A 26,359-nucleotide genomic window follows, 5' to 3' on the forward strand; every position below is an offset into this window, starting at 1 on the left:
CCTCTGTTTTCTGAGCTCTCCTTACTGTCACTGCCTTAAAAATGTTGTCATTAAAATATGAGCCCACTCTGCCTGGGAGGCTTTGGCCCAAGCACATGAATAGCAGAAGGTGTGAGTTTAAAAAAGGGAGGCCTTAGGTGGGGGCTGAGGTCCCCTCTTTTTAAGCTGCTCTGAGGGGCACTGTTGGGGAGCAGGTGCGGGGGAAGGAATCCAGGGTCCTGGTGATTTGACCACCAGCCTGGGCAACTTTACAATTTCCCAGGCCTACTTTGGAGACTTGCTCACACCTGTAATGCATCGGTCAGGGTTGTGTTCATGTTTGAGGGGTGAATGAATGCTAGAGCTCTGAATTTGTCTCCATTTAGATTCATGTTCATCAGCTCCTGATTGCAGACCTGAGTGGGGTCGGCATTGCAGCCTCACTTCCCTCCATCAGAAGAGACCTGAGGCTGGACCCGTGCTCCTCAGGGCCCCTGGCAGCACTTCCTGCTCCCACGGCCTGGCTCTATGGGGGCTGGGAGGGGCTCACATTTCTAGGGGTAGGGGAGGCGCCAAAGCTAGGCCCACTCGTGAGACTATGTTTTTCATCCTTTTCATCCACTGGCTCTTGCCTCCCTTTGCTCTTTGTGGCACAAGAGTTATTCCCTTTGTAAAAGAACCAGGGCCCATAAGGTGCTGGTAAGGATTTGATGACAAAGCCATATTCTCTCAAGAGTGACTGCTGGAGACACGGATGGGGACTTGGTTAGCCTCGTCAGGGGGTGGAACGGTCACCTTCTTCCAGGGCCTGAGCAGGTCCTCCAGCCCAGGGAGCCCTGCCTGCCCAGACTTCCACACCCCTCCACCCCCATGACCCGAACCACCTGGGAGACCTGGGAGCTTGTGAAAGGTACAGGCCTCTGGGTCCCTGCGGAAGGTCCTTAGGTTCCTGAGTCTAAATCTGCGAGGGCCCTTACCAAGAACCCACGTTTTAAGGAGCTCTGCAGGTGATGGGTGAGCCCCCTGCCTCAGTCTGCCCCCTGCATTGCCAGGAGGTGTGGGTGTCTCCCCACCGGCTGGTCCCGGAGACTCCCAGCCCTGTGAGGTATTGGGACCGAAGTCCAGTGGCTTTAGGACTCAGCCCGAGTCCGGGCCAGCAGTTTTTTTTTTTTTTTTAAGATTTTATTTATTTATTCATGAGAAAGAGAGGAAAGAAAGAAAGAAAGAAAGAAAGAAAGAAAGAAAGAAAGAAAGAAAGAAAGAAAGAAAGAAAGAAGAAGAAACAGAAGAAAGAAAAGAGAAAGCAAAAGAAAGGAAAGAGAAAGCAAATGAGAGAAAGAAAAAGAAAAAAGAAAAGAAAGAAAAGAAAAAAGAAAAAAAAGAAAAGAAAAAAAAGAAAAAAGAAAAAGAAAAGAGAAAGCAAGCAAGCAGGCTCCAAGCGGGGAGCCCGACGCGGGACTCGATCCAGAGTCTCCAGGATCACGCCCCGGGCCGAAGGCGGCGCTAAGCCGCTGGGCCCCGGGGCTGCCCGCCAGCGGTCTTCTTCTGCCTTCTCTGCGTTCACCTCGTGCGGGAAGACGTGCACGGAGGCTCTGATTGGGTCCCCTCTGCCACGCCTCCCTGCGGAGCCCCCTCCCCATTGGACAGTACCACGCAGGAGCCTCGCAGCCATTGGACGCAGCCTGTCAGGCGCAGCCCTCAGCCAATCAGCAGAGGCCAGGGAAACCGCCCTCACCGGGTCCTCCCGCTTCAGCCCCAGCCCCCTGCGCCGTGCTCACCTCTCCTCGCCTTTTCTAGCCTCCCTTCTCTGTTTCCCTGAGTGCCGAGCCCCAGGCCGCTGAGGTCCCGTAGAGAATTTGCTGGACTTTGGGTCAGACAGAACTGGACACGTAGCCCGACACTGTTCTGGGCATGCACCTGCGGACAGAGGGGTCACAGTGTCTGCACCTCCCGCATCCAGACACCTGCCCGCAAGCGTCCCCGCTTCTGGGGCATTTACCGCGAGCCGGGACAGTGCCCAGCACCTCGCATGCATGGTCTCACGTACTCATCTCAGGAACTCCGTGGAATTGCCAGCATTGTGCCCCTCGTGGATGAGAAACCTGAGGCTGAGAGAGGTGACATTTTAAATGCACAAGGAATACTTAGACACTAAAACGGACTTCATAGGCAGACACTTCAGGCGCAGGAGGCGGGGAGCAAAAGGTTTGACGGCTGGGCTCAAGTTATATGCAGGAGAAATAGGAGTTCCGGTCACCCAGGTGATCTGGGCAGGTACCAACTGGGCTCTGAGCCCCCCCTCATCTGTAAAGTGAGGATGATTGTGGCTTTGCTGTGCACGTTATGGAGTGTTAGGAAGATGAAATCAAAGTATCTGTGGAATGTCCTTTGTAGACTCTTTTTTTTTTTAATTATTTATTTATTTATGATAGTCATCAAAAAGAGAGAGGTAGACACAGAGGGAGGGAGAAGCAGGCTCCATGCACCGGGAGCCTGACGTGGGATTTGATCCTGGGTCTCCAGGATCACGCCCTCGGCCAAAGGCAGCCGCCAAACCGCTGCACCACCCAGGGATCCCCTCCTTTGTAGACTCTTAAAGCGTGGCCTACCAGTGAAGATTCCGGTCTCCTGAGGGCAGTCCCCTGCTGAATTAGACTTTCTACGAAAGAGGAAAACCTCGTAGTTACATAATTACAGAGGTGTTCTGAAGGGGAGTGAGGAGGCAGGATGGAGGAGTACAGACTTGGTGGTGAGACAGACCTGGGTCTGTGTCTCAGCTCTGGCACTCTGGAGCTGCCGACTGTGAGCAACCTTTCTGAGCCTTAGTTTCTTTATCTGTGCAATGGGGCTGATAAGGGATTAAGGTGAGTTCTAAGGGATAGGAGATAACATGAACTCAAAAAGGTTTGAAAATAGGATGGGAAAAGATATAACTGGGCAACTTTGAAACAAAAGTAAACTAATGGCAATTTTAATATTAGACAAAATAGAATGTAACTCAGACACCTCCTAAAGACCAGGGTGTTATAATCCTAAAAAGAATAGTAATTAGGGCAGCCCAGGTAGCTCAGCGGTTTAGCACCGCCTTTGGCCCAGGGTGTGATCCTGGAGACCCCAGATTGAGTCCCATATCAGGCTCCCTGCAGGGAGCCTGCTTCTCTCTCTGCTTCTCTCTCTGCCTCTCTCTCTCTCTCTCTCTCTCTCTCTCTCTCTCTGTGTCTCTCATGAATAAATAAATAAAATCTTTTAAAAAAGAATAGTAATTAAAAAGGTAATCTAAAAAAAAAACCCGGTAATCTGTTAGACATGTATTTACTGCATAATATAAACTTGAAATGTAAACCAACAACCTGACACAACTACACAGGGAGGTGGATAAACCAACATTTGGGCTTGGAAACTCTAATACATTCCTCTCTGAAAATGATAAATCAAGTAGACAAAGAGGAAATAAGGATAAGAATATTCAAAGGGCATGATTTTTTTTTTGCAAAGGATATGATTAATAAGTTGATCATACCTGCAACAGTCACAGAAATTAATCATGCACTAGGCCACAAAGGAATTATCAATATATTCCGATTGATTGCCATCCTACAGACTGTGCAGACTATAAAGAAATGGAATCAGAAAACAATAAGTAGCTTTAGAAATCTCACATGTCTAATTATTTTAAATTATTCTATTAAAAAATCATTGTTTCAAAGGTAGTCATAATGAAAATTACAAAAAAAAAAAAAAAACGGAGCTGAATAATGATGAAAACACTATGCCAAAAATCATAGGGGAATTTATAACTTTGAATTTCTCATAAACCAAAAACTGAAATAAAATTTTCAATTCTAAGAACATAAAAGAGCAACAGTTTTAGATCAGAGAAGCAGGGAAAGAAAGAATAAAATTAAGGGTGAAAATGAACAAAAATTTTAATATAAATGCAAAAGGAAAAGAAAATTATTAACAACAACCAAAGCTAGTGCTCTGAAAAGATTAATACAATGGGCAAAACCTTTGTCAACCTTGATCTATTAATAAAGAGAAAAAGACGAAAATAAAATCTAGAATGAAAAAGATAACTACAGATAAAGCAGATTAAAAATAATAAAATATTATAAATAAATATCAGTACATTTGAAAACCTAGATGAACTAGTTACATCTCTAGAAAAATATAAATGCCAAAATTACCATAATAAGATAAGTGGACCTTTATACACCATTAACCACTAAAGAGAGAAATGGTAATTTCCCACCCCAAAAAGCTGCCTTTATAGAAACTTCACTGATCAGAAAATTCCTATTATTTACAGGTTGTTTAGAAAATAGGATATGGAAAAGCTGTCCCGCTAGTTTTACAATTTATTATAAAATCTTTGTAGCAAAACTAAATATGAATTGTACAAGAACAAAAATTGTAAGTACCGCTTTGAATTGTGAGTGTATAAAACCTAAATGAGATATCAGGCTAACTAAACGAACTGCTTCAAATGGGGCTTATCCCACGAACTAGAGACAGTTTTGTTTTATAAAGGAACATCAGTTAACTTGGCCACTTTAGTGGATGAAAGGGGAAAATAACCTGATTATCTCAGTAGATTTGAGAAAGTGCTGAATATAGTTCAATACCCATTTATAATGAAAGCTCTCAGAAATTTAGCTCTCCAAAAGAACTTCCTCAATCTGATCAAGGCTGTCCTCTAAAAATCTACAGCGAAAATCATGCTTCATGGAAAAACTTCCATTTGATGTCAGGAACAAGATAGAGCCTCTCGCTGTCACCACCACTGCGTGGTGTGGTGCCACAGGGCTTGGCCTGTGATGACAAGCCTAGGAGAAATAAGAAGGATGAAGATAAGAAAAAAAAGGTTATTGGAGATTATAAGGGTCATGTTGCAAAGCCACAGTGATTAGAACAGTGTGGCACTGGCCTACAAACAGGCAATAAAACCATAGAGTTCAATACCAAGTCCAGAAACACACCAGAGCACACATGAGAAGCTAACGTGAGGAAAGGTTCTTCAGAAGTTAGGAGGAAAGACGGGACCTTTTTTTTTTTTTTTTGAGTGTATGATAGTAGATAATCGCCTTAATGGGAGTCTGTATGCCTATCTTACCTGCTGTAAAAAATTTCGGACAGATTAAAGACCTAAGTGCAAAGCTAAAATAGAAAGTCAGCAGATAAAAACATGGAATAACTTTGAGAATTTGGAGTATGGAAAGACTTTTTCAAAAGGCCAATTATAATGGAAAAATGACTAATTTGTCTCCATCAAACTGAGGAAGCATTGGGGCTGAGTAGCTGTTCCCTAAGTGTCTGGCTTTCTGACATCCTCCCCTGGTCCGGGACCTACCCTGGGGGCAGCCACAGAGAAGACGGCCTGGCTCTGGGTTTGGTATCACTGGGGAGTCATGACAGGTGCTGAGACTGAGGCCTGGGCGAGCCCGCAGGTGCCTAGGGCAGAACAGGGTTACTTGATGGTTCCTTATTTTCTCAGCCTGAATCGCTGCTCTCATCAGGGCATTCAGACTTGCTCTCTAGAGGAATCTCTTAGCAAGGAGCCTCAAACACGAGTGTGGCTGGCCAAGGGACCATGAAAACAGTGCGAGCCCTGGGCGTTCCGCTGCTGTCCACACGTTCAGGGTGAGTGTGGGCCACTCTGATGCAAAAAGTGGGTTGGTCATTAATACCACACAACCAGCCCTGACGGAACTCTAGAATCATGCCAGGAGCTTGTTAAAAATAAATTGCAAGGCCCCACCCGGCAACACTCTGATTCAGTAGGTGTGAGAGGCTGCTCAGGAATCTTTGTCTGACTGGCTCCCAAGTGTGGCCAGGGTTGGACCTGCCAAGCTGGATCGCTTTTCCAGGGTGCAGGAGATCAGAACTCAGCTCCCAGGGATGCAGAACCTCCCCTGGAGAGGCAGAGGGTAGGAGGTGTAGAAAGGATATACACATCAAGTGGGAGTGCAGTGGTCAGGGTGGAAGGAGGAGACGGAGGGGTCCAGCCAGCAGGCTTGAGCAGAAGAGAAGCAAAGGTGCCAGGGAAAGCCCAGCGGTAACCCACCTTTCTCCTTTGTGGGGGTCCCCCTCCCTGCACCTTGGTACTGATCCTGCACTGCAATGGTCCGTTAATTGCCTGCTTCCTTTACCAGCCTAGGAGCTGTGTGAAGGCAAGAAGCTTGCATTCATTTATGCATTCATTCATTCCACAAATATTTATTAAGACATTCATATGCCAGGGACAGGGACTAATAGGGAACAAGTCTGAGTCAGCCCCCTCGAGCTTCCAGCCTAGTAAGGAGGCTGGCAGTAAGACCAAGTAGCTCTAATGAGGTGTATTCAATGCCGCAGTGGAGAACCAGCAGACACCTAATAGGGACGCCTATCTCTGACTTGAGAGATCAGGAGAGGCTGCTTGGAAGAAGTGAGCTCAAAGATGGTGATGAATGGAGCCAGCAGAGAGGACTGGATGTCTGTTTCCTCCCCTCATGGAGGAGTTTTTACTTCAGTGCTGGCCAGTATGATACAGGCCAATGAAAGGGTCTCACACTCCATTTGCCCGGTACCAGCTTGGGACCTGACCCAGGGCAGCAGCAGGGAATGTGGCGAATAGGCTGCCTCTCCCCAGCTGAACCGGGTGGGCCATCCCCAGTTCCTGCGCACAGCCCCCAAGATTTCCTTTCCCATTATTCCCTCCTGTTCCTGAGGACTGGGCCAGCTCCCCCTCTGGGAACCAGGCAGTGATTTTCCTGTAGCACCTGGGAATATTAGATGCTTCTTCAAGTTAGTATGAATCAGTATCTAGAACTGGGGAATCTAAGGCTGGAAGAGGGCTTGGTGTTCCTGGAGTCCCAGAAGCACTGGGCTTCTCTGACTTCTCAAGGCTGTTAAAACTGCTCCTAAGGGGCGCCTGGGTGGCTCAGTCGGTTAAGCAACCCACTCTTGATTTTGGCTCAAGTCATGATCTCAGCGTTATGAGATGGAGTCCTGCATTAGGGTTCCGCACTTAGTGGGGAATCTGCTTGGGATTCTCTCCTCCTCAAATCTTTAAAAAAAAAAAAAAAGGAAAAACTGGGCAGCCCAGATGGCTCAGCGGTTTAGTGCCACCTTCAGCCCAGGGTGTATCCTGGAGACCCCGGATTGAGTCCCACATCTGGCTCCCTGCATGGAGCCTGCTTCTCCCTCTGCCCGGAATCTCTGCCTCTCTCTCTCTCTCTCTCCCTGTGTCTTTCATGAATAAGTAAATAAAATCTTTAAAAATAATAAAAAAGAAAAACTGCTCCTAAAGGAACTAAATTACTTTATACTCCTGGGCACAATGGTCTAGGCCAGGGTCTATGTTTGGGCCTCCAGGGCGTCCCCAGAGCTAGCCCAGGGCCTGGTGTGCACTAGGTGTGTGAACTGCATGGACACGTTGCCTTTCCTGAAAGGTCCTATGCCCACCATGAATCTGATTCTGAGTTGGCCTTGTGCTCCAAGGACTTGGCGACAGAGATGACCATTGCTACCATTTTGCTGATCCACGTTTTGTGTCAGGCACCAGTACTATCTTACACCTTTGTCCCTGAAAGCCTTGGGGGCTGGGCTAGGGGTCTTATGAGAAGCTCAGCAGACACTGGGAGAGACTGAGAGTCTTGCAAGGGGTTAAGAACCCTCAGAATCCAGTCCTGCAAAGGTTAGCAAGTAGGATTGTCACTTCTCCTGGGGATAACGCCCCCAACCCAGGGATGGAGCAGGACTTGCCCAGCAGACAGTGGCTGGCAGCTGTGACCTGAAGGAAGCTCGCCTATGTGACTACAGGATCTGGCCTGCTGGGGAGGGGCGCTCCCATTCCCCAGTTACCTATGAAAACAGCATGAACCAACACAATCCTACGTGTTGCTAAGTGGAAAAAAGCAGATTACAAAACACTGTGACCTCAATTTCTGTGAAAACTACATATCCTTGTTTCTGCCAAGAGCCTGGAAGGAAATGCATCAACCTGCTTAATGGTGGTTGTCACTCAGCATTCTCTGATAAAATATTTCTCCTTTTGCTTGCCCGATTTTCTAATTTTTCTCCAGAGGCCGTCATTACTTGTGTCATTAAAAGGATAAGGAGGACAGAAGTGGCAAGGAGCAAAGTGGGGTGGTACCCTGGGCCAGTCGGATGGAGGTTCCACTGGGTTTCCACTGGGAAGGTGGGGCTTTTTTGCATAAGCAAATGAGGGGTTCCAGCCCTACCCTTCCAGCCTGAGGGCTGTGGGGTGCAGTGGGGATGCTGGTGGTGGGGAGCAGTCCAGGACCGCCCACCTGTAAGCGTCCCAGCTGGGAGGAGGGAGGACGAGGTGTCAGTGTGGGCAGTGCGTTGCTGGTTGCCTGCAGCCTGCCCCACCTGACAGTGCGCCCGGGGCAGGGCTGGCTGAGCCTCCTGGCAGGTGCCAGGTGGGTGCTGAGCAGGGCGGGGAGGCAGAGCAGAGGGGGGTGAGTGGAGTGAGTGGGGTGGGAGCGGGAACCCCAGGGCTGCGCTGCTGGGTCTCCAGGGGCGGGATGCTGTTGAGTCTAACTCACCTTCGGGGCTTCTCTTCCCCAGATCCACTTCCCGGATGTGGAGCGGGTCGAGTGGGCCAACAAGGTAAGGCTGCGGTGGGCCTGCTGGGGCTGGCCTCCTGGGCCTCGTCCTCTCGGTGCTCCCGGGCTGAGTGACCCCACACTGGGTGGGGGCGAGGCGACCATGGACTAAGGCCCACTGGCAGTAACGGTGCTCGCTGGGGCAGAGATGGCCCTTCCCACCCTCGGGGTTCTCATTTCCAGTGACTTTCTTTAAACACACACACATGCAACAACAACAACACCTTTTTTTCAGTCTGAAATTAATGTCATAGCAGAAATGTTAGAAAATACAGAGAAGGATTGAGCAAAACGCAGCCCCCCAGGAGGCCAAGTTCAGCGCTTCCCAGGGAGAGGGGGGCCTATCCCGGGGGCCAGCCCTGACTCGGCTGCCTAACCTCTCCGAGCGGTTCCCTCGTCTGTGCAGTGGGAGGGATGTCAGGGTCACTGTCGTCATCCCTCTGACTGCTGTTAGCTCATGTGCAGATCCCCCATGTGCCTGCTGCCCGATGCCTCAGGGAGGGCCCTCTGTGAGTCCAGGTCTGGCCCTTTCTTACAGACGAGGAAGTAGAGTCTGGCCCCTACCTGATGAGCCCAAACCTGTCTCCTAGACATGAAGGCTCATATATCCTCCCACCCTCTCAAGTATCCAGATTCAGTACCTTTTTCTAGGACAAACCTTGCCTTTGTTCTGGTTAAAACAGCCCGTAGCAGGAGTGACTTCAGTTTAGGTATAAAAAAGGACTTCCTGATGGTTTTCGAGCCAAGGCTGATAGTCTTGTGTTACCAGAAATGTCATTGCTGTGTGGGTCAAGACTGTTCCCAGCCTGCAGGTAGAAGTTGGAAGGGGATGGTTCCTTTCAGAGGAGTGGCTGGATTTCTGTGGATTAACGCAGGGCCCGGGTCCCCTGGGACAGACCTTGTTCTGAGCCCCCAAAGTAGAGTTCTTCTTCCCTGTGTGTCCACTAGTTCATGGGTACCCCCGTGTGTTACACCCTTCTTTCTTGAACTGACACACACTATCCCTACACAAGGCGTTGGGGATGTGTGACGGGATGAGGCTCCCGTCCTCAGCTGTGTAGACAAACCACACACTGGGGCACCAAGTGTGCTCCGAAAAACCTCGTGCCTGAGACCCGTTGGGCAGCCCACACAGCAGCGAGTGAGGAAGATGGGACCAGCTCCTAAATGAGCCCTGAGAGAGATGGGGGCAGTAGAGGCCTGTAATCCCACTGCCTCAGGCTCCCCTGATGGTGCGTCTGGTGACCGCGAGGGGCATCTGTGTTTACAGAGTCCAAGAGAAGGAAGAGGAACGTGTCAGCCCTGCTGCTCCCTCCCTACCCTTCTCTGCCTGCTTCCCAAATCCGGGCTAGGAGTTGCTCTGCTGCAGAGATCAGCCAAAGGCAGCCTTTTCTGTTTGCTAGAAAAAAAAATAAATTCACAGAAAACAAATTAACTTTGTCTTCTGTGACTTTTTTTTTTTCCCTAAGCCTCTGGCACCTGCTACTTCTTGATGACACCACAGTGTTGGCTCGGATAGCTTATGTTTTAGCACAGAACCAAAAGGTTCGTGATACTAGGTTTAGTGACTCATGGTGCTCTGCAAAACAGCACCAAGACGCATTGCCTGGGCAAGTGCGAGAACTGCTGCTTTCGTTACGGGATGTTTGATGGACAGATGGACGGATAGGTGGTAGGTGGGTGGGCAGGCAGGCCTGGGGGTGCTACAGTGTAAGGTCCCGGGGCCAGGTTGTCCTGGGCAGCCCTGGGTCTTGGGTGGGGGAAACAGACCTGATCCCCAAGAGCCTCCTCTCGTCATCACAGATCATCTCTCAGATCTGGCCCTACCTGAGCATGATCATGGAAAACAAGTTCCGGGAAAAGCTCGAGCCCAAGATCCGAGAGAAGAGCAGCCACCTGAGGACCTTCACATTCACCAAGCTCTACTTTGGACAAAAGGTGGGTGATGTCTCAGGAGGGGCAGCCTGTCTCTACTTTGCAGACCCTGCCTCAGGTCACACATCTGACCCGGAATATCCCAGGGGACCTCCCCAGGGGCCTGGCCCCCACCTGCACTTTTCAGCCTCCCAGCCTCAGTGGAGACCCCTCACCCCTGAGTCCCAGCATCGCCATCTCTGCAGGTTCAAAGGAAGCCTGGCTAAGAGACAACAAAAAGGAAAGGTGGGAAATAAGTCTGCATTTCTTAAGCCAAATCTTGAAAACATGCCATGTTGTCGAAGCCAGCCAGAGAGAGGGATGTATAAGTTGTGCTTGCTGAGGCACCAGCTCCGAAGATCACACCTTCCCAGGTGAGGTGGTGCCTCAAAGCAGGGGCTAACTCTCTACCAGCTGGCCGATTGTGTCAGTTAGCATTACAAGCCCAACACTAGTTCTGTGAAGCTAATAGGTGACCTAGGATAGAGGAGGTTCACATTTGACATTCCTGACATCGTGTCCCTATTCTTGACAGCCTCTTCTTCCACCCTCTTGCCCCACTCCTGCTGCCCCCAAGTGCCCCACTGATGTGAGTCTTATTTTTGTCATTTGAAAATTCCTCCCCCAGGAGTGCCTGGCCATTGGGCTCAGTCGATAGAGCATATGACTCTTGATCTCAGGGTTGTGGGTTTGAGCCTCAAGTTGAGCATAGAGTTTACTTAAAAAGAAATGCATCCCCCAGAACTGCTATGATGTCCATCACTTTGTGGGCACTGGCATCTTGTCTGGTGTGGGACAGGCAGGTGACAGAGCGCAGGCCGGCCTGCCCCGGAGCATGTGCCCAGCTCTGCTCCGCTAGCCACCTGAGCGGGCGCGGAGCAGACAGGCCTGACCCCTGGAGATCCCGGCTTATGCGTCTCGAACTCAACCAGGACTGGTTTGTCTCAGCACCTGCTAGTTCGTTGTACAGTCCCTGCTTCATTCATGCAGACTCACGGAACGTGGCTGAGTGCGAGGCACCACAGACAGAAAGGAGTGTGACTGTGGGGTCACTTTGCCCTGCACAGGGAGGGTCACTTTGCCCCTCCAAAGGGAGGGGCACTGTCCTGTTATGGAGACGGACACATGACCTGGTGGCCCAGCACATGGGCGTGTGCTCACAGCGGTGGAGGAGTGCGAGCACCCAGGGGGACAGGGGCACGGGGGCTGCGGTAGTCAGGGAGGACTGCCAGAAGCGGGTGATGTCTGAACTGGCATTTGAAGGACTGAGCAGGCCCAGAGCCAACAAGCAGGTGGACGGCTGTGTTTATGGCCGAGAATGATGCCTGTGGGATGTGGTGCTGCTGGGAAGCCATCCCTTGGGCCTAGCGGTGACTCTAGGCTGTGGGGGCCCCTTACAGTGCCTCACTCCCCTCCCCAGGCTTCCACTGGCTTTGCTGGGTCTTTAGCAGCAAGACCCCGGAGGCCAGGGTGGAGCCATGTGCTGTGCAGCCTGAAGCTCCTACAATTTTGGGGGGACCCTCTTAAAGAAAAAGAACATAAAAATGTAAAATCAGGAGAAAAATGAATATTAAATAAATATGAGAAGGAACAGGAAAATAAACTGCAGTGAATTATACATTTAAAAAGTTGACATATCACAAATACCACAACCTGGAAAAACTACGTGATGATTTTAATTAACTGCTCAAGTTGTCCCTATGATACATTTTATCCTGCGTTTTTGGCTTCGTGCTCTTTGATAAGCTTTTCATGTGACAATGCATTTGGAAATGTCACTTTCTAAGGAGAGAATAGAAAGATAATGGGATCTTCGCTAGTACGGTTGATTGAGTTTTTTTCCTCCAACACTTCATTGTGAAAAATCTCAACATACAGAAAATGTGAGAGCATTATGCAGCGAACCCTCTGGATTGTACAACCACTAACTTTTTGCTATATTTGCTTTAGCATGTATCCACACATCTGTTTTTTTCTCATTTTTTTTCTCATTTTTTTTAATGCATTTAAAGCCAGATTACAGACATTAGTGAACTTCGCCCCTAACTACTTTGGCATGCATAGAACTGAAATTCAAATGATACTTATTTTTTTGTTTTTGATAAATAATAACCAGACCCCACTCCAATGCCCAATAACCTCCTGAGAGGAGGTAAAGAGAGGAGTGGGGTAGGGAAGAGAACTTAGGAGCTCAGCCCTCGGCCCCAGAGGTGGGAGACTGGCCTGGCCCTAGTGTGAGGCACTTTAATTTCTAGGGTCAGAACCCTCAGCTGGGGACCCTGCCTTCTTGTCTTGCCCTTGGGGAGCCAACTCCTACTCATGTGCCAGGGCTATTTAAATGCCTCCTCCTCTAGAAGCTTTCACTAACCTCATCTATCCGAAGAGAGGTGCTCCTGAAGTCCCCTGATCCCCATGTGACAGCTGGGACTGCACTTCACTGTGCCCCCCCCACCATTGTCTCCTCTGCGGGCCTTGCAACCCATGAGGGCAGGCTCAGCCTGTCTCGCTCCTGGCCTTCTCCCCAGTCCAACGCCTGGCACACAGCAGGTGCTCCTGAAACATCTGTGGTAGGAGAGAGAGAGAAGGAAGGGTACACATTCGAAGGGGGAAGTACCATGGTTCCAAGGACAGACGGGCTGCAGCCTGAATTTCTCGGTGCCTCATCCCAGGAGTGGAGTGAGTGATCAGTTGTAGACAAAGCCCCGTGCTGGGCGTGGGCCCAGCAGCCATCCATTGCTGTAAGATCCCTGCTGACCTCTCCCTCTGGCATCTCTTCCAGTGCCCCAGGGTCAACGGTGTCAAGGCGCACACTAACAAGCGCAACCGAAGACAGGTGGTCCTGGACCTGCAGATTTGGTGAGCCCTCTTCCCTATGAGAACCAGGTGTAGGGGACCCGGGAACACTGCGTGAGAACGGGTGGTTTGAAGATGGAGTAGCATATTTACATTCTAACTTGGGGTGTGAAGGCGCCTCACAGCACACGGAGTCCCCAGTGCCCTGGGCTGGAACACAAGGTCCCTGCTTGGGACAGGGAACGATATCACAATGGATGGTCTCCGGGAAGCCGCTGCTGTTTGACCCCTCAGCTCAGGCCTAGCTTCTCCCACAGGAGAATGCTCTGGTACCCAGGCCCAGGCAGCAGAGCTTTCTTGGAGGTCAGGGCTAGTCAGCTGGAGGCTCACACTGGCTGCCTTACAGAGGATGTAGAAAGAGGGAGCAAGTATGGCAAGAAGATGTGGGGACTCATGGTAAGGCCCAGGGAGCTCTGAGCACGGGCTGTGAGAGATCTGTGGGAGAACCGGACTCGGTGGCTCCCCAGGAAAACAAGGAGGCAAACACACGTGAGTGACTGGCTCAGTGGGTTGGGCGAAGCTACCTCTTTTGTAGCCAGCTTGAGTCTGAGAGAAGGAACATTCAATCCAGGAAGTCTTCCTGGAGGTGGAGAGATTTGACTTGTGCTTTAATGGACCAAGGATCCTTTAAGGGATCCACCTACCAAGGGACGCCTGGGTGGCTCAGTCAGTTGAGCGTCTGTCTCTGTTTCGGCTCAGGTTATGATCTCCTGGGTGTAGGGTCCGGCTTGCCTGGGGCTCTGAGCTCACTGGGGACAATGCTTGAAGGTTCTCTCATTCTGCCCCTCCCCCATGCACTCACTTGTGCTCTCTCTCTAAAATAAATAAATCTTTAAAAAAAAAAAAAAAAAAAAAAAAAAGGTGGGCGCTCAGCAGTTTAGCGCTGCCTTCAGCCCAGGGCCTGATCCTGGAGACCCAGGATCGAGTCCCGTGTTGGGCTCCCTGCATGGAGCCTGCTTCTCCCTCTGCCTGTCCCTGCCTCTCTCTCTCTGTCTTTCCTGAATAAATACATTTTAAAAATCTTAAAAAAAAAAAAAAGGACTAAGGATCAACTGTGGAAGTTCGAGAATGTTGCATTCCTCCCCAGTGTCTCATTTCCTGTCCTTAGCCTAGGGGCTGGCACTGAGAGTGTATCGGGTAGATAGGAGCCAACTCTGGGAACACCCGTCCCCATCTGGGGGATGTGTTGGGATGATGGTGACCTGGGCTCTCCAGCTCTGCCACAGGGTCCTGGTATGACCACTGAGGCACATCAGGGCCATCTGGCACCTGCTTCGCTTCTCCCCAGCTCTGGCCACCCTGGGGTCCCTAGGTTGCCCCACTTCCAGAGGGACCCACCCTTTCTGTGAATCCTGCAGGTATTTGGAGGCTGCCCTGCCTCTCCGCTTTGTCTTCTCCTTTAGTCCTGTGATAGGGTCTCACGATCTTTACCCCCAGAGGCACCCGTTCTGGGGTCCCTGTGCCCATCACTTGGTACCAGCCGCCAGCTAGATGCAGCTTCCTGTGTCCTTGGGGAAGAGACTTAAGCAGAGACGGGGCAGTGGCAGAGGGGTGGGTGGCACGTGCGTCAAGAGCCCCTGCTTTAGCTGTGAGGGGTGTCGCGGGGCAAAGTAGTGCCCAGAGTCCCTGCCCTGCAGGCAGAGGACGTGCGCGGACACCGGGCCTGAGGCCCCAGGGGGCGGCCTCCGGGGCCCGGCCTAGGTCAGCGTCTGTGCAGAGCTGCGGAAGGCCGAGGCTTCTGGGAGCCATGGCCAGGTGCTGCAGGGCGTGGTGGCCGGCTGTGTGGCCCTGGGCAAGTTCCTGGTCTCTCTCAGTGGTGGACCTGCCCCTGCCCCCGGCCTTCCTTCTCCCTCCCCGCTTTCAGCTACATCGGGGACTGCGAGATCAGTGTGGAGCTGCGGAAGATACAGGCTGGCGTGAACGGGATTCAGGTACGTGGGAGCTGGTGGCACGGCTCCCCGTCCACCCGCTGCCCACGCCGCTCCTGCCCCTGCGGTGGGAGGCTGGGCAGGGGGAAGCGGGCTCAGGCTGGAGGAGGCTGCAGAAAAGGCGATGACACCACACACAGGCTGGTAACAATCACCGGACTCCAGGCCTGGGTCACATGGCCAGAAAGCGGTGACTGGCCTTTACCGGGCCTCTGCTTGGCCCCGTGGCCCCACACCTGCCTCTGTTTGTAAGGTGCCCCCCAAGGAGACATTAGCTGCCCCGGGAAGGGGGAGGCTCTGCTTATGGGGTGATGCACAACCAGTGCTTAGAAAACGCAGTGGATTGAGGGGGTGGGAGCATCTTATGGTAGAGGAGTAGCAGGCTGGGCCGGCCTGAGATGCGGGCAGGGCTGTGGGCCCCTGCGGCAGCGCATTGGTGGACAGCAGGGGTGGCCAGCCCCCAGCCCCGGCCCCCGGTAGCCAGCAGATGGGTGGCAGCCATGCGCTGGCTTCTGTTCCCCAAGTACGGTCCCTGTCGCAACAGCAGGTGGCCCTGACATTTAGGGGTGGCATGGGCACGAACAAGGCAGCAGTGGCCTCGGCCGAGCGCAGCAGGTGCAGGGAGAAGGCAGGCTGAGGTCCTGTGTGCCCATCCAGTTGCAGGGCACGCTGCGGGTCATCCTGGAGCCCCTCCTGGTGGACAAGCCCTTCGTGGGAGCCGTGACCGTGTTCTTCCTTCAAAAGCCGGTAAGTCCCAAAGAGACGCAGGCCTGTGTTTCCCTGTACGGCCCCAAGCGCTAGTTCAGTCCCGGAGTGGCACTGCTTGAACCAGCCCAGACCTGGGTGCTCCACACTCCTCGTGTCCCATCATCTCAAGCAGCCAGGGGTGCTTGACTCTCTGTGTCCCCCAAGAGCAGGAAACAAGGTCACACAGGGGGTCTGAGGTGGAGAGGAGTCTGTAACTCAGACCTCTCGGCCCAGGCTGGCCTGTGGCCATGCGCACTAGTCCACTCCTGTGTGGTCCCAGCAGGGAAGCAGCAGGCCCGACAGCCCCAGACTCAGAGGTGACATCCCTGCTGAGGTGCCCCACAGCAGGCGGGGTTCTCCATGCGGGTGGGCTCCAGGCACTTGGCAGAGGGCCCTCGGCCTTGCGCATCTGGCCCCTAGAGTCTAACAGCCTCCCTCTGCCCCTGCAGCATCTGCAGATCAACTGGACAGGCCTGACCAACCTGTTGGATGCACCGGGAATCAAGTAAGTGCACTGCGATGGCTGCCAGGTGGGACCCCAGAGTGGGGCTCCCCATTTTCTGCGTGAGGAGAGGGGCCTGCACCACGCTGTCCCTGCTCCCAAGGGAAATGCGGTGGAGCGTTTGGAGTGGCAGGCGCTGTGCCCCGAACACGTGCACACACTCAAATGCCCGGGCACACACCGGCCAGAGGTGAGGTCAGAGTGCAGGCTCTGGAACCGGATCCAGCCAGACTAGGCTCCTGCTCGGTTGGTCGCTCCACAGCTATGTGGTTTCAGAACGTTTACTTTACCCCTCTGGGCTCTTCCTCAGTGAAGGGGGAGCCCGGTTCCTCTATGTTGTGGTTCCTGGGACAACACTTAGGTGTGTGCGGTGGCACAGTGGGTGTGGAGTCACGCGATGTCCTCCTTTCATCTGTACTCCTCCCCCTCCCCGACCCAAGTGTGTGGTGACAAGTCACTTGGTCTCCCCTTTCCATGGTACAGGGGGCAGCTGTCGCAGTAGAGGCCAGTGAAGAGAAGCTGGTCTGGGGAATTCCACATCCCTGGGACTGGCCGGGGGGGCTGCTGCACACAGGGCTACAGGCCCTCTGAGAGGAGCAGAGGAGGGCTCCAGCCCCACATGGACACATCCCCGGGAGGGAGGGACAGTTGGACTGGCCAGGGCAAGCACCAGTGGGCTTACCAGGCTCGGGCACCTCCCCTGCCCACAGGGAGGACCTCTGGCTCCCTCACGGGGGATGTGGCCACGCATCTTGGCCCCCTGCATTCAGAGAATCCAGTTGTGCACTGTTTTATTCAACAGATGTTTACTGAGCACCCACAGTGTGCCAGTCCCATTCTAGACACTGTCCTGCTCCTCTACCCGGGGGGGATGCAGAATTTTGATGGCATGTCCGGGAGTGGAAGGGCTCCGGGAACAAACACTTGGCTAGTGCTGTGCACCAGGCGCTGTTCTCTGCACTTCACATGTTTTAACTCCTCCTTGTAACAACCCTGGGGGTGGGGGTGTAATATTAATACCCTCTCTTTAGAGATGAAGAAACAGGTCCAGAAAGGTTAGCAACTTACCAAAGTTCATCCGGCTCGTGGGTGATGGAGCCAAGATTCGCTCCAGGTCATCCCTCTTAGCTACAGGCCGTGGTGCCTCAGAGAACAAAGCAGGATTGGGAAGGGGGTGGTCAGGGGCTGTCAAAGTGTCTACCCCACATCCCTCCAAGCCAGGCAGGCTAGAGTCAGGGATGTTCTCTCCTGGGCAGGGCCCACCCCCCCAAGCTCTGCTCCTGGGCGGAGGGGCAGGTGACCTGGGGAGGTGGTGCCACTCCTTTACAGCTGGCCATGCCCCCTGTCCCCAGTGAGATATCGGACAGCCTGCTGGAGGACCTCATTGCCACCCACCTGGTGCTGCCCAACCGCATGACTGTGCCTGTGAAGAAGGGGCTGGATGTGACCAACCTGCTCTTCCCTCTGCCCTGCGTGAGTACCTGCAGTGGCCACAGAGCACTGGACCCAACCCCCCACCCCCCAATCTGAGGGACAGATAGGCAGGAGGAGGGAAGGCATTCTCAAGACGGTGATCATTGTCTCTGCCTTAAGAGAGCACAGCATCCTCATTTCATTGGGTGAACACTGAGTCTTGGGAAGGTTGACTGGCTTGCCCAAAGGTACCCATCCAGGTGGCATTCCTTCCTGGATCCTGGTGCCTTAGCAGCCTGGGTTGGGGACTGTGGGTAGTCACCCCTACCCTGGGAATGACTCCATCATTTGGGGGTGGACGGAATCCCTGGGGTGAACTGGGAAGAATCTTCAGTCAGCCCAGGACATGGGGCCTTCTTGTGAGTTCAACCCCACAGCCCCCTCTATGCTGGGCCCTGCTGAGAAGGCCTCTGAAGGCAGACACAAGGCCTCCATACAGTAGGTGCCCTTCAGGAGGGGCAGTCAGGGCTCAGGAGAGGGGCACATGCCCATTGCACCATCAGCACTGGGGGACATCGGCCTGCTCCAACCACACAGAGATGAGGCCTGGGCTGGCTAGGGAGGCAGCACAGGGTCCTCACAGCCTCCCCACAGTGACTTGTGGGCTTTATCCCACACTGCGCTTGGCAGTCTCAGAAACCCTTCGATATCATCACCTGCATCACAATTACTGAAAACAGTCTGCCCTTAGGGTCTATCCCCAAGATGTACTGGAGAGTTGCTACGAGTTAAACTCACTTGGAATAGTTCTATGCGTTTGTGACAACTGGCCATGAATATTTACATTGATTTGTTTCATTCCATTTTCTATTTTGGGGGCTTAATTTTTACCCTAAATTCCTTCTACCCATCATGTAAAATATTTGCAAGCTTCCAAAATCCTATATAAACACAAATTCTATTTTAAGTAGTCTGGCTTCTATCCCTCGTCCCCTCCACCTAACCTCCCCCACCCTCCTACGAGGGAAGGGTTATCCTTCCACTATTCGTTATTTTCTAATATGAGCAGATGCATACACAGTTGGGTGCGTATCTCATTGTGTCCATATTCCCCTTCTTTGATGGATGGCAGGAACTAGTTTTGTCCACCTTGCTCTCGTCACTCCGTATGTCATGGGCACCACTCATGACTAGAACGTGGTCTACATGCAGGTTATAGAGAGGGGGAATACAGGAGGAAAGCTTCTTAGATGGTGGTCGTTGGCACAGGAGGAAATGGCTGCAGTTGAACAAGCATTCACCTGGCAGGTTGGAGCAGGCAAGGTCGGGAAGGCCAGGAATGTGGGCAGGGCATGGTGATGCACTGGACAGAGCCCCGGGCCCTGACGTCACTTGCTGCGCAGCTTCGGCGAGGAGGCTGCCGCATCTGGCTTGTCTCCCACCTAGACTGTGGCGAAAGTGAGATAGGACTGGGGTGATGTCTGATGGGGCTTTGGCCCCATGTTATGGGCCCCGAGGGCTGGCACAGCCCAGGCAGCAGCTGTGAGCCCTGGGCCGGGGCATTTTCCAGGGAGTGATCAGAGTCCACTTGCTGGAGGCGGAGAAGCTGGCTCAGAAGGACAACTTCCTAGGGATCCGAGGCAAGTCAGACCCCTACGCCAAGGTGAGCATTGGCCTACAGCAATTCCGGAGTAAGACCATCTACAAGAACCTGAACCCCACCTGGAATGAGGTATTTGAGGTGAGGATCTCCTGGCTGCTTTTGATGCCCTCCAGGCTCCACGTTGGGTCATGCGGGGTCCAAGCAAGGGAGGGCCTCACAGACCCATGTGGCAACACCAGGCCAGAGGCGTGGGCCCTTTCCTCATAGCCCCTGGGCTTCCAGAGGGAGGCTGCTGTGGCCCTGCTGCAGGGACAGCTTCATAAATTAATTCCCACCTCCCTTCTCCACCAGTCAGCTTTGTTGGAATTTTTCAAATCAAAAAAGAACCTCAGAGGCAGTTCTGCCCAAATCCTCTCAACCTCCCCTGCAAGATGGGGTTCTCCAAAAGCACTGGAAGGCAGGAACCTGCCCAGTGGGCTGAAATGGCAGGTGGTGGAACTGGAATCTGGCTCCCTTTGGTTCATGCTTGAGGTCTGCTTCATCAGCCGTTTTGGTCTACATATCAAGTCACCTGTCTTTCCTTCCAGTTTGTAGTGTATGAAGTCCCTGGGCAGGACCTAGAGGTGGACCTGTATGATGAGGATCCCGACAGGGACGACTTCCTGGGCAGGTGAGGAGGAGGGCTGCGCTGGGCCCAGGAGCTTTGGGCTAGGCCTTGGGACACGCACCCCTGCTTCCACCACTCAGGGACCTGCAACCCTGGCTTGGCTACTGTGACACAGTGACTATGTTAGGCAACCTGCCCCATTGTTGCACATTTCTGCCTCTAACTGCCTTCCTAGAGGTCTCCTGAGTGCCCAGCCCTGAGCTGAGCTATGGGGATCCAGAAGACCCCAAGGTTTGTGCACCAAGGGCTCTGCTTCCTCCACTCCTGATGATGTACCCAGAGTTCCCATGTGGAGCAGTCATAGGGGCCAGGCTGGCATGGATGGCCAGGTCCCCAGTGCCAAGGAGCCCCGGCCATTTGCTCTGGGGCAGCACCCAAACTCAGGGCTGTGGGAGGACTAAAATGGCTTTGCTGGGGCTGGCTGTTAAAACTTCAAATTTACATCATTTGGCCCATTAGCCCTGCTTCTAGGAATCTTCTCTAAAGTTCAAAGCATTATACCTGAAATGTTCTGCAAGAAGCAGAACTGTGGTGGCAAAAAAGAAAGACTGGAAACATGAATAGTCCAGCCTCAGGGGACATTAGTTGAATGTTTGAATAAATCTGCTGTTGCCAAACTACAGAATATTCTGCAGCTTTTAAAAAATGATTAGTAGGATCTATGTGTATTGTCCTGGAGGACTCCAGTATGGGCGGGAAAGCAACCGGAAGTGGCCGGTGCAGTTTGATCCATTTCTCCGAGGAGGACCCTCGAGTATGTGTTCGTGTGAGCACAGAGAAGGGCCTGAAAGGTACACAGCAGGCTCGTCTCACTGCTCATCTCAGGGGTTTGGCATTAGGAGGCAGAGAAGAGTTTTACCCAAATCTTCACACTGCTGTATGGTTTAGCCTGTTTCTGTGAACATGTATTTTTAAAAGTAGAAATAAACTGGGCGGTGGGGGGGTATGATCTGACAGCTGAAGGAACAGCTCACCACCAGATGTTTTCCTTTCATCTTAATGGAAAAAGCTGCAGTTTTTTTACTGTTGCAAATTAGACACGGCTTACAGTTCATGTTGTAACTGATTTCCGGTGTGTTCTGAGCCTGAGCACATTCCTAACAACTACACAGTGTCCCCTGCGGCTCTCAGGATCTTCCGTTTGGCCTTGGGTCGGGGTAGGTGGAGGCACACACATGTATACCTGTCCCTGGGAGGACATCTGGGGAAGTGTCGGAGGAGCATTTGGGGTTGTTATAATGACTGTGGGAGGTGGTGCCATTGGCACTGAGAGGGCACAGGACAGGGAAGCTAAGTACCTGCAACGCATGGGCAGTTTTGCACAATGAAGAATCATTCCATTCAAAACGCCAGTAGTAGGATCACTGAGAAATCTAGAGCCAATGTGTCCAGCAGTGTCTGCTCATTCTCCTCTGGGGCCCAGAGCCACCTGCCTGCCCAGGCAGCAGCCCTGAGGGTAAGACAGTCCTTCTTGTCTTACTTGAGCTGCAAGTGGTTTACTCTTGGCTCCTTGAGATGCATGGGCTCCCCGGTCCCGAGGGTCGCACTCAGATATGCTGCTTCTTGCCTCCTTGGAGCTGAGCTGATGCCCTGTGTATTCCAGCCTGCAGATCTGCCTTGGGGATGTCATGACGAACAGAGTGGTGGATGAGGTACAGTTGGTGCCTGTGACCCCTCCCTGTAGACATGCTTATTTCCATCTGTCCACAGGACAGAAGCACTTCTATGACCACTGCTCCTTCCCTTAAGCCCAGAGCCCACTCCACCTGGGCTGGGTCACCTTTTCCCTAAAGCCCCTATTAAGGACCCACCAGGTCCTACACTCCTACACCCAAACTGCTTGAAGAGGTTCGATAGCAGCTCACTGGCCCTGTCCCTGAGCTTTCCTCTCCCTCCTCACCCTCCTCCTGCAGTGGTTTGTCCTGAACGACACAACCAGTGGGCGGCTGCACTTGCGGCTGGAGTGGCTTTCGCTCATCGCCAACCCAGAAGCTCTGATTGAGGTGAGCGTGGGGTGTCAGCACTCCCTAAAGGAAAGATGTGTGGGTATGGTGGTGGCAGGGGGCAGGACTTGTGGCAGGGCTGGTCCATGTGTGAGCTGTGTGGAAGGGGTGGGAAGATGAAGCCCCCTGACCTCACTCACAGAATCCTCCAGCCAGCCCCACCTTCTGCAGAACCTGTCCCTCAGCCTCATTTTCACACAGGGCAGCTCCTGATCTCTCAGCAGATAGACTCTGAGCATCTCAGGGAAGATGGGATCCTTAAAAATTTAAGTTAGTGGTGGTCAGCCCAGTTCATGGGGAAGTCCACTGCTGGGTTTGACTTAAATCTGTCATGCTGCAGTTGTAGGCATGGTCTCAACAAAAAGCTAGATGGTGCGGAATCTTAGGGTTTGTCTGGAGTGCAAGGGCTGGCTGGCTTCCTTCTGCCATAAATAGGCTTCTCCAAGACCAGTCTGTGTCTCCTGATGCTGCAGCACCTAGTGAGGGTCTCTGTCTGCTTGTAGGACCAAGGTGGCCTTTCAACTGCCATCCTCGTAGTCTTCTTGGAGAGTGCCTGCAACCTGCCGGTGAGTGTGACATGACCAGTGTTATACCCTGCCTTATGCCTGTCATTTGCAAATGTCCATATGTCATTCATTTATCCTATTCTTATTGTGCTATAGAGAAATCCTTTTGACTACCTGAATGGTGAATATCGAGCCAAAAAACTCTCCAGGTTTACCAAGGTAAGGGAAAGCAAGTCCTGGCTCCTTTTCCCCAGAGTAACCACAGCCCCATCTCCTGGGTGACCATCTGTGTGCACACAGCCTACAAGTCTGCTGTGTGCCAACTACTGGGCTTTACAACTCATCCCCCCACATTCACTGTGCCTGAGTCCCAGACTGAGCGTGTCTGCATTTGTTGCCATTTTACAAGTAGCACCCAAGAGGTTAAGTACTGGGTCACATGCTAAAGGAAGAGCCAGAATATGACTGTTTCCATAGCTCCAGGGAACAAGAGCCTGTGCCCAACCAGGCCCAGCTCCCTGCCTCCTGTCATTAACTTGGAACCTCTCCTAAGGTTAGCCCTACCCTGGTGCTTGCACAGTTTGGGCAGCCCAAGGGCTTTGGGAGCACCACATCAGCCTTCTTTCAAAGGGAAGCAATTAGCTGGCTCCAGGTCACACTGATGCTCCTGGGAGTTGGGAGATCAGGTGGGGTGAGGGGTGGTGTCTCAAGCGGATGGTGCCACTTTCATTGCTGTGGATTTGCCCCTCATAGAATAAAGTCAGCAGAGACCCCTCTTCCTATGTCAAGCTATCTGTAGGCAAGAAGACACAGATGAGCAAGGTAAGACAGCTTGTGTGTAGCCATGGGACAAGGAAATGGGGGCCCCGCCCCTTTTCAAGGAGAGAAGAAAAGGGAAGGGAATCAGAGAACTGAATGCTTACTAGGTGCCAGGTTACAATCTAGGTACTTCGTCTTCAGAGCAACCTCACGAAATAGCTCTACAGTTCTAGAAACCAGAACTCTGGTTGGCCCCCTTCCCTGGAAGTGAGCTCTAGTGCTGCTGGTGTGCTTTTCAGCCCCTGCAAAACGTCCTGAGGGAGCGCTCCTTGCCTTGGAGTCTGGCTGCCCTGCCCTAATGCCTCCCATAAGTCGTAGTGTGTGCGGGTCTGACACACACTGAAGAAGGACTGAGCAGGGGCTGAGCAGGGGCTGAGCAGGCTCCCAGTGCTGGTGGGTGGCCAGATGAAAGGAGAGGGTGCCGGTATCCTGCTGACCCTTCAGCGATCTCTCTTCTATCCCCAGACCTGTCCCCACAGCAAGGACCCAGTGTGGAGCCAGATGTTCTCCTTCTTTGTGTACAATGTGGCAGCTGAGGAGCTGCATCTGAAGGTTTGTCTGGAGTTGGGTTCTTGGGACAAAGCTAAGAAGTATCTCAGCCAGGAGGGGCGGGGAACTTGAAATGCACCAGGTTCTCTGAGCAGTCAAGTCAGCCCCTTGTGTGTGGGAGAGGATGCAGAGGCCCCGCATCTTCATGGGGCAATGAGCAAGAGGCTGTGGAAGGACAAACCCTTCCTGCAGGAGTCTTTCCAGTTATATAGCACCCAGAGTGGCCTGTGTTGGAATCCTCCCAGGGCCTTAATGATGATGTGCCTCTTTAAAAAATAATTTAATCTTCACAAAAGATACTTCATTTTACACATGAGCAAATAGAGGCTCCATCAATGACTCTGTCATGACATCTTTAACAACAAACGGCAGAACTGGGATCTTTTGGGGCCCTCAGCCTATCAGTCCCTAAGCCTCTATGGCCCAGGGCACTTGACACACTGCCTCTACTCTGATTGCAAACAGGGGCCGGGCCTGGTCCTAGTCCCAGGCGTTCCGAACAGGACCAGAGGCCAATAGAAGCACAGTACATGCTTATTGAAGTGAACTTAGACTTGAATGGGGCCTAGAGAGGTGGTGGTGGGTGCGGGGCTTAATTCTCCTGTTTTGTGACTGGCCCACTGCCCAGGTGCTTGATGATACCCAAGAGTGTGCTCTGGGAGTGCTGGAGTTCCCCCTGTGCCAGATCCTCCCCTACACAGACCTCACCCTCGAGCAGCGCTTCCAGCTGGACCACTCAGGCCTAGACAGCCTCATCTCCATGAGGCTGGTGCTTCGGGTAAATGCCTCCTTTGGTTCCCCAGGGTGGGTGAGGGGTGGAGCTCTGGCCATGGAACAAAGTGGGCTCTCCCAGCACTAAGTACCTGCTCTGTGCTGAGAAGCAGTTAGGAAATAGGTTCATATTTTTCATCAACTTTGGAATATTGTCAGCCATTATCTCTTCAGATACTGCCTCTCCCATTCTTTTAATCCTTCCTTCTAGAACTCCTACACTGGACCTTCTCACCATCTCCTGTCTCCACCTGACCTCACTTTCATATTTTCTATTTCTTTATCTCTTGGTGCCACATTTCTGATTTCCTCAGATCTGTCTTCTAGACTACTAATTCTTTACCTATTCATGGTTTTTATTTCAAAAGCTATTTTTATTTCCAATTTTATCTTTTCCAAATCCAGTTTTTTCACTGTATTTTATTATCATGTTTCTATTCCATCTTTAATCATCTGAAAATACCTATGTGTGTGTGTGAATTCTATTAGCTGAAGATCTTGAGAGTTAGATTTTGATGTTTGTTGTATCTGTTGATGCGTTTTCAGGGTGACTCATTTCTATGTTTGGTAACTTGAGTTGCAAACATATGTTGAGTTTGCTTGCTTCCATGGAGGTTCTGTTTTGCCATAACCAAGCACTTGGGGGCATTACAAACTAGGGTCCATTCTTATGTTAATTTTTAAATTTTAGGTTTCAAGATCACACAAGTATAAATATGAACCAAAATTCATATAAGATAGTCCTGTAAGGTGCCATATTCTCAGAAAAGTCTTCAGGTCCCCCAGGAGAGTATGGTGGAAACAGCCCTATTTCTTAGCAGTCTTTCCTGGAAGGGGAGGGTGGGGTGGGTTTGGAATGTTTACCCTAGATTACTATTTTCCCTAAAGAGACCCTACCTACCTTCATGGTTCCTACTCCCAGCCTTACATTGTTGACCTGAGGCCTCTTCTCCTTACTGCTTGAATTTTTCAAGGTTGATAAATGACCCTAGGAAAGCTTAGCCTTTATTTTTCAGTAATCCTAGGAGTTTTAGTTTTTTGTAAATTTGGCTATGTATTTACAAGGTGTTTCATTTTATTAGGCATTCCTAATGAGGCTTTTCAGAATATTGACCACCACCATGCTAGAAATGGAAGTCCCTAGAAATGGCCTTAATGACTGAGGGAGGAGAAACATTATGGCCAAGGTTTGAAACTTTGGGGGTAGGATCACAGGGGTGTGTGTGGACAGGAAACACATTTTAGGGAAAGCAATGGTGAATAGGGTAACAGCTGGAAAGGACCCTACCTGGAAGGCAGTGTGTGATATATGTGAAAGGTAAGAGGAGTGCAGGAGTGGAGGTGTAGATCTGGGAGTTAGCTGCATGGAGGGACCGTACATGCTGTAAGAATGAGTCAGGTCTGGGATGCCTGAGTGGCTCAGTGGTTGAGCTTTGGCTCAGGGCGTGATCCTGGATTCCCAGGTTCGAGTCCCACATCGGGCTTCTTGCATGGAC

General features: G+C 51.8%; 1 protein-coding gene across 2 annotated transcripts in view; it reads left to right on the forward strand.

Moving 5' to 3' along the window:
• The window catches only part of ESYT3 (extended synaptotagmin 3), a 47,324-nt gene that overhangs the window by 10,457 nt on the left and 10,508 nt on the right, over window positions 1–26,359 (forward strand). The window contains exons 2-17 of one of the 2 annotated variants that reach the window (XM_041733669.1): window positions 8,551–8,592; window positions 10,392–10,526; window positions 13,282–13,358; window positions 15,220–15,286; window positions 15,941–16,030; window positions 16,480–16,535; window positions 17,885–18,005; window positions 19,516–19,686; window positions 20,136–20,218; window positions 21,819–21,867; window positions 22,129–22,218; window positions 22,722–22,784; window positions 22,881–22,943; window positions 23,478–23,546; window positions 24,009–24,095; window positions 24,721–24,870. In XM_041733669.1, the coding sequence (XP_041589603.1) occupies window positions 8,551–8,592; window positions 10,392–10,526; window positions 13,282–13,358; window positions 15,220–15,286; window positions 15,941–16,030; window positions 16,480–16,535; window positions 17,885–18,005; window positions 19,516–19,686; window positions 20,136–20,218; window positions 21,819–21,867; window positions 22,129–22,218; window positions 22,722–22,784; window positions 22,881–22,943; window positions 23,478–23,546; window positions 24,009–24,095; window positions 24,721–24,870 (1,413 nt within the window). The remainder of the gene's footprint in view (window positions 1–8,550; window positions 8,593–10,391; window positions 10,527–13,281; window positions 13,359–15,219; window positions 15,287–15,940; window positions 16,031–16,479; window positions 16,536–17,884; window positions 18,006–19,515; window positions 19,687–20,135; window positions 20,219–21,818; window positions 21,868–22,128; window positions 22,219–22,721; window positions 22,785–22,880; window positions 22,944–23,477; window positions 23,547–24,008; window positions 24,096–24,720; window positions 24,871–26,359) is intronic. The other variant, XM_041733670.1, reaches the window with a different exon arrangement.

Source organism: Vulpes lagopus, chromosome 19 (assembly GCF_018345385.1).
Source record: "Vulpes lagopus strain Blue_001 chromosome 19, ASM1834538v1, whole genome shotgun sequence".
In the NCBI taxonomy this organism is placed as follows: domain Eukaryota; kingdom Metazoa; phylum Chordata; class Mammalia; order Carnivora; family Canidae; genus Vulpes; species Vulpes lagopus.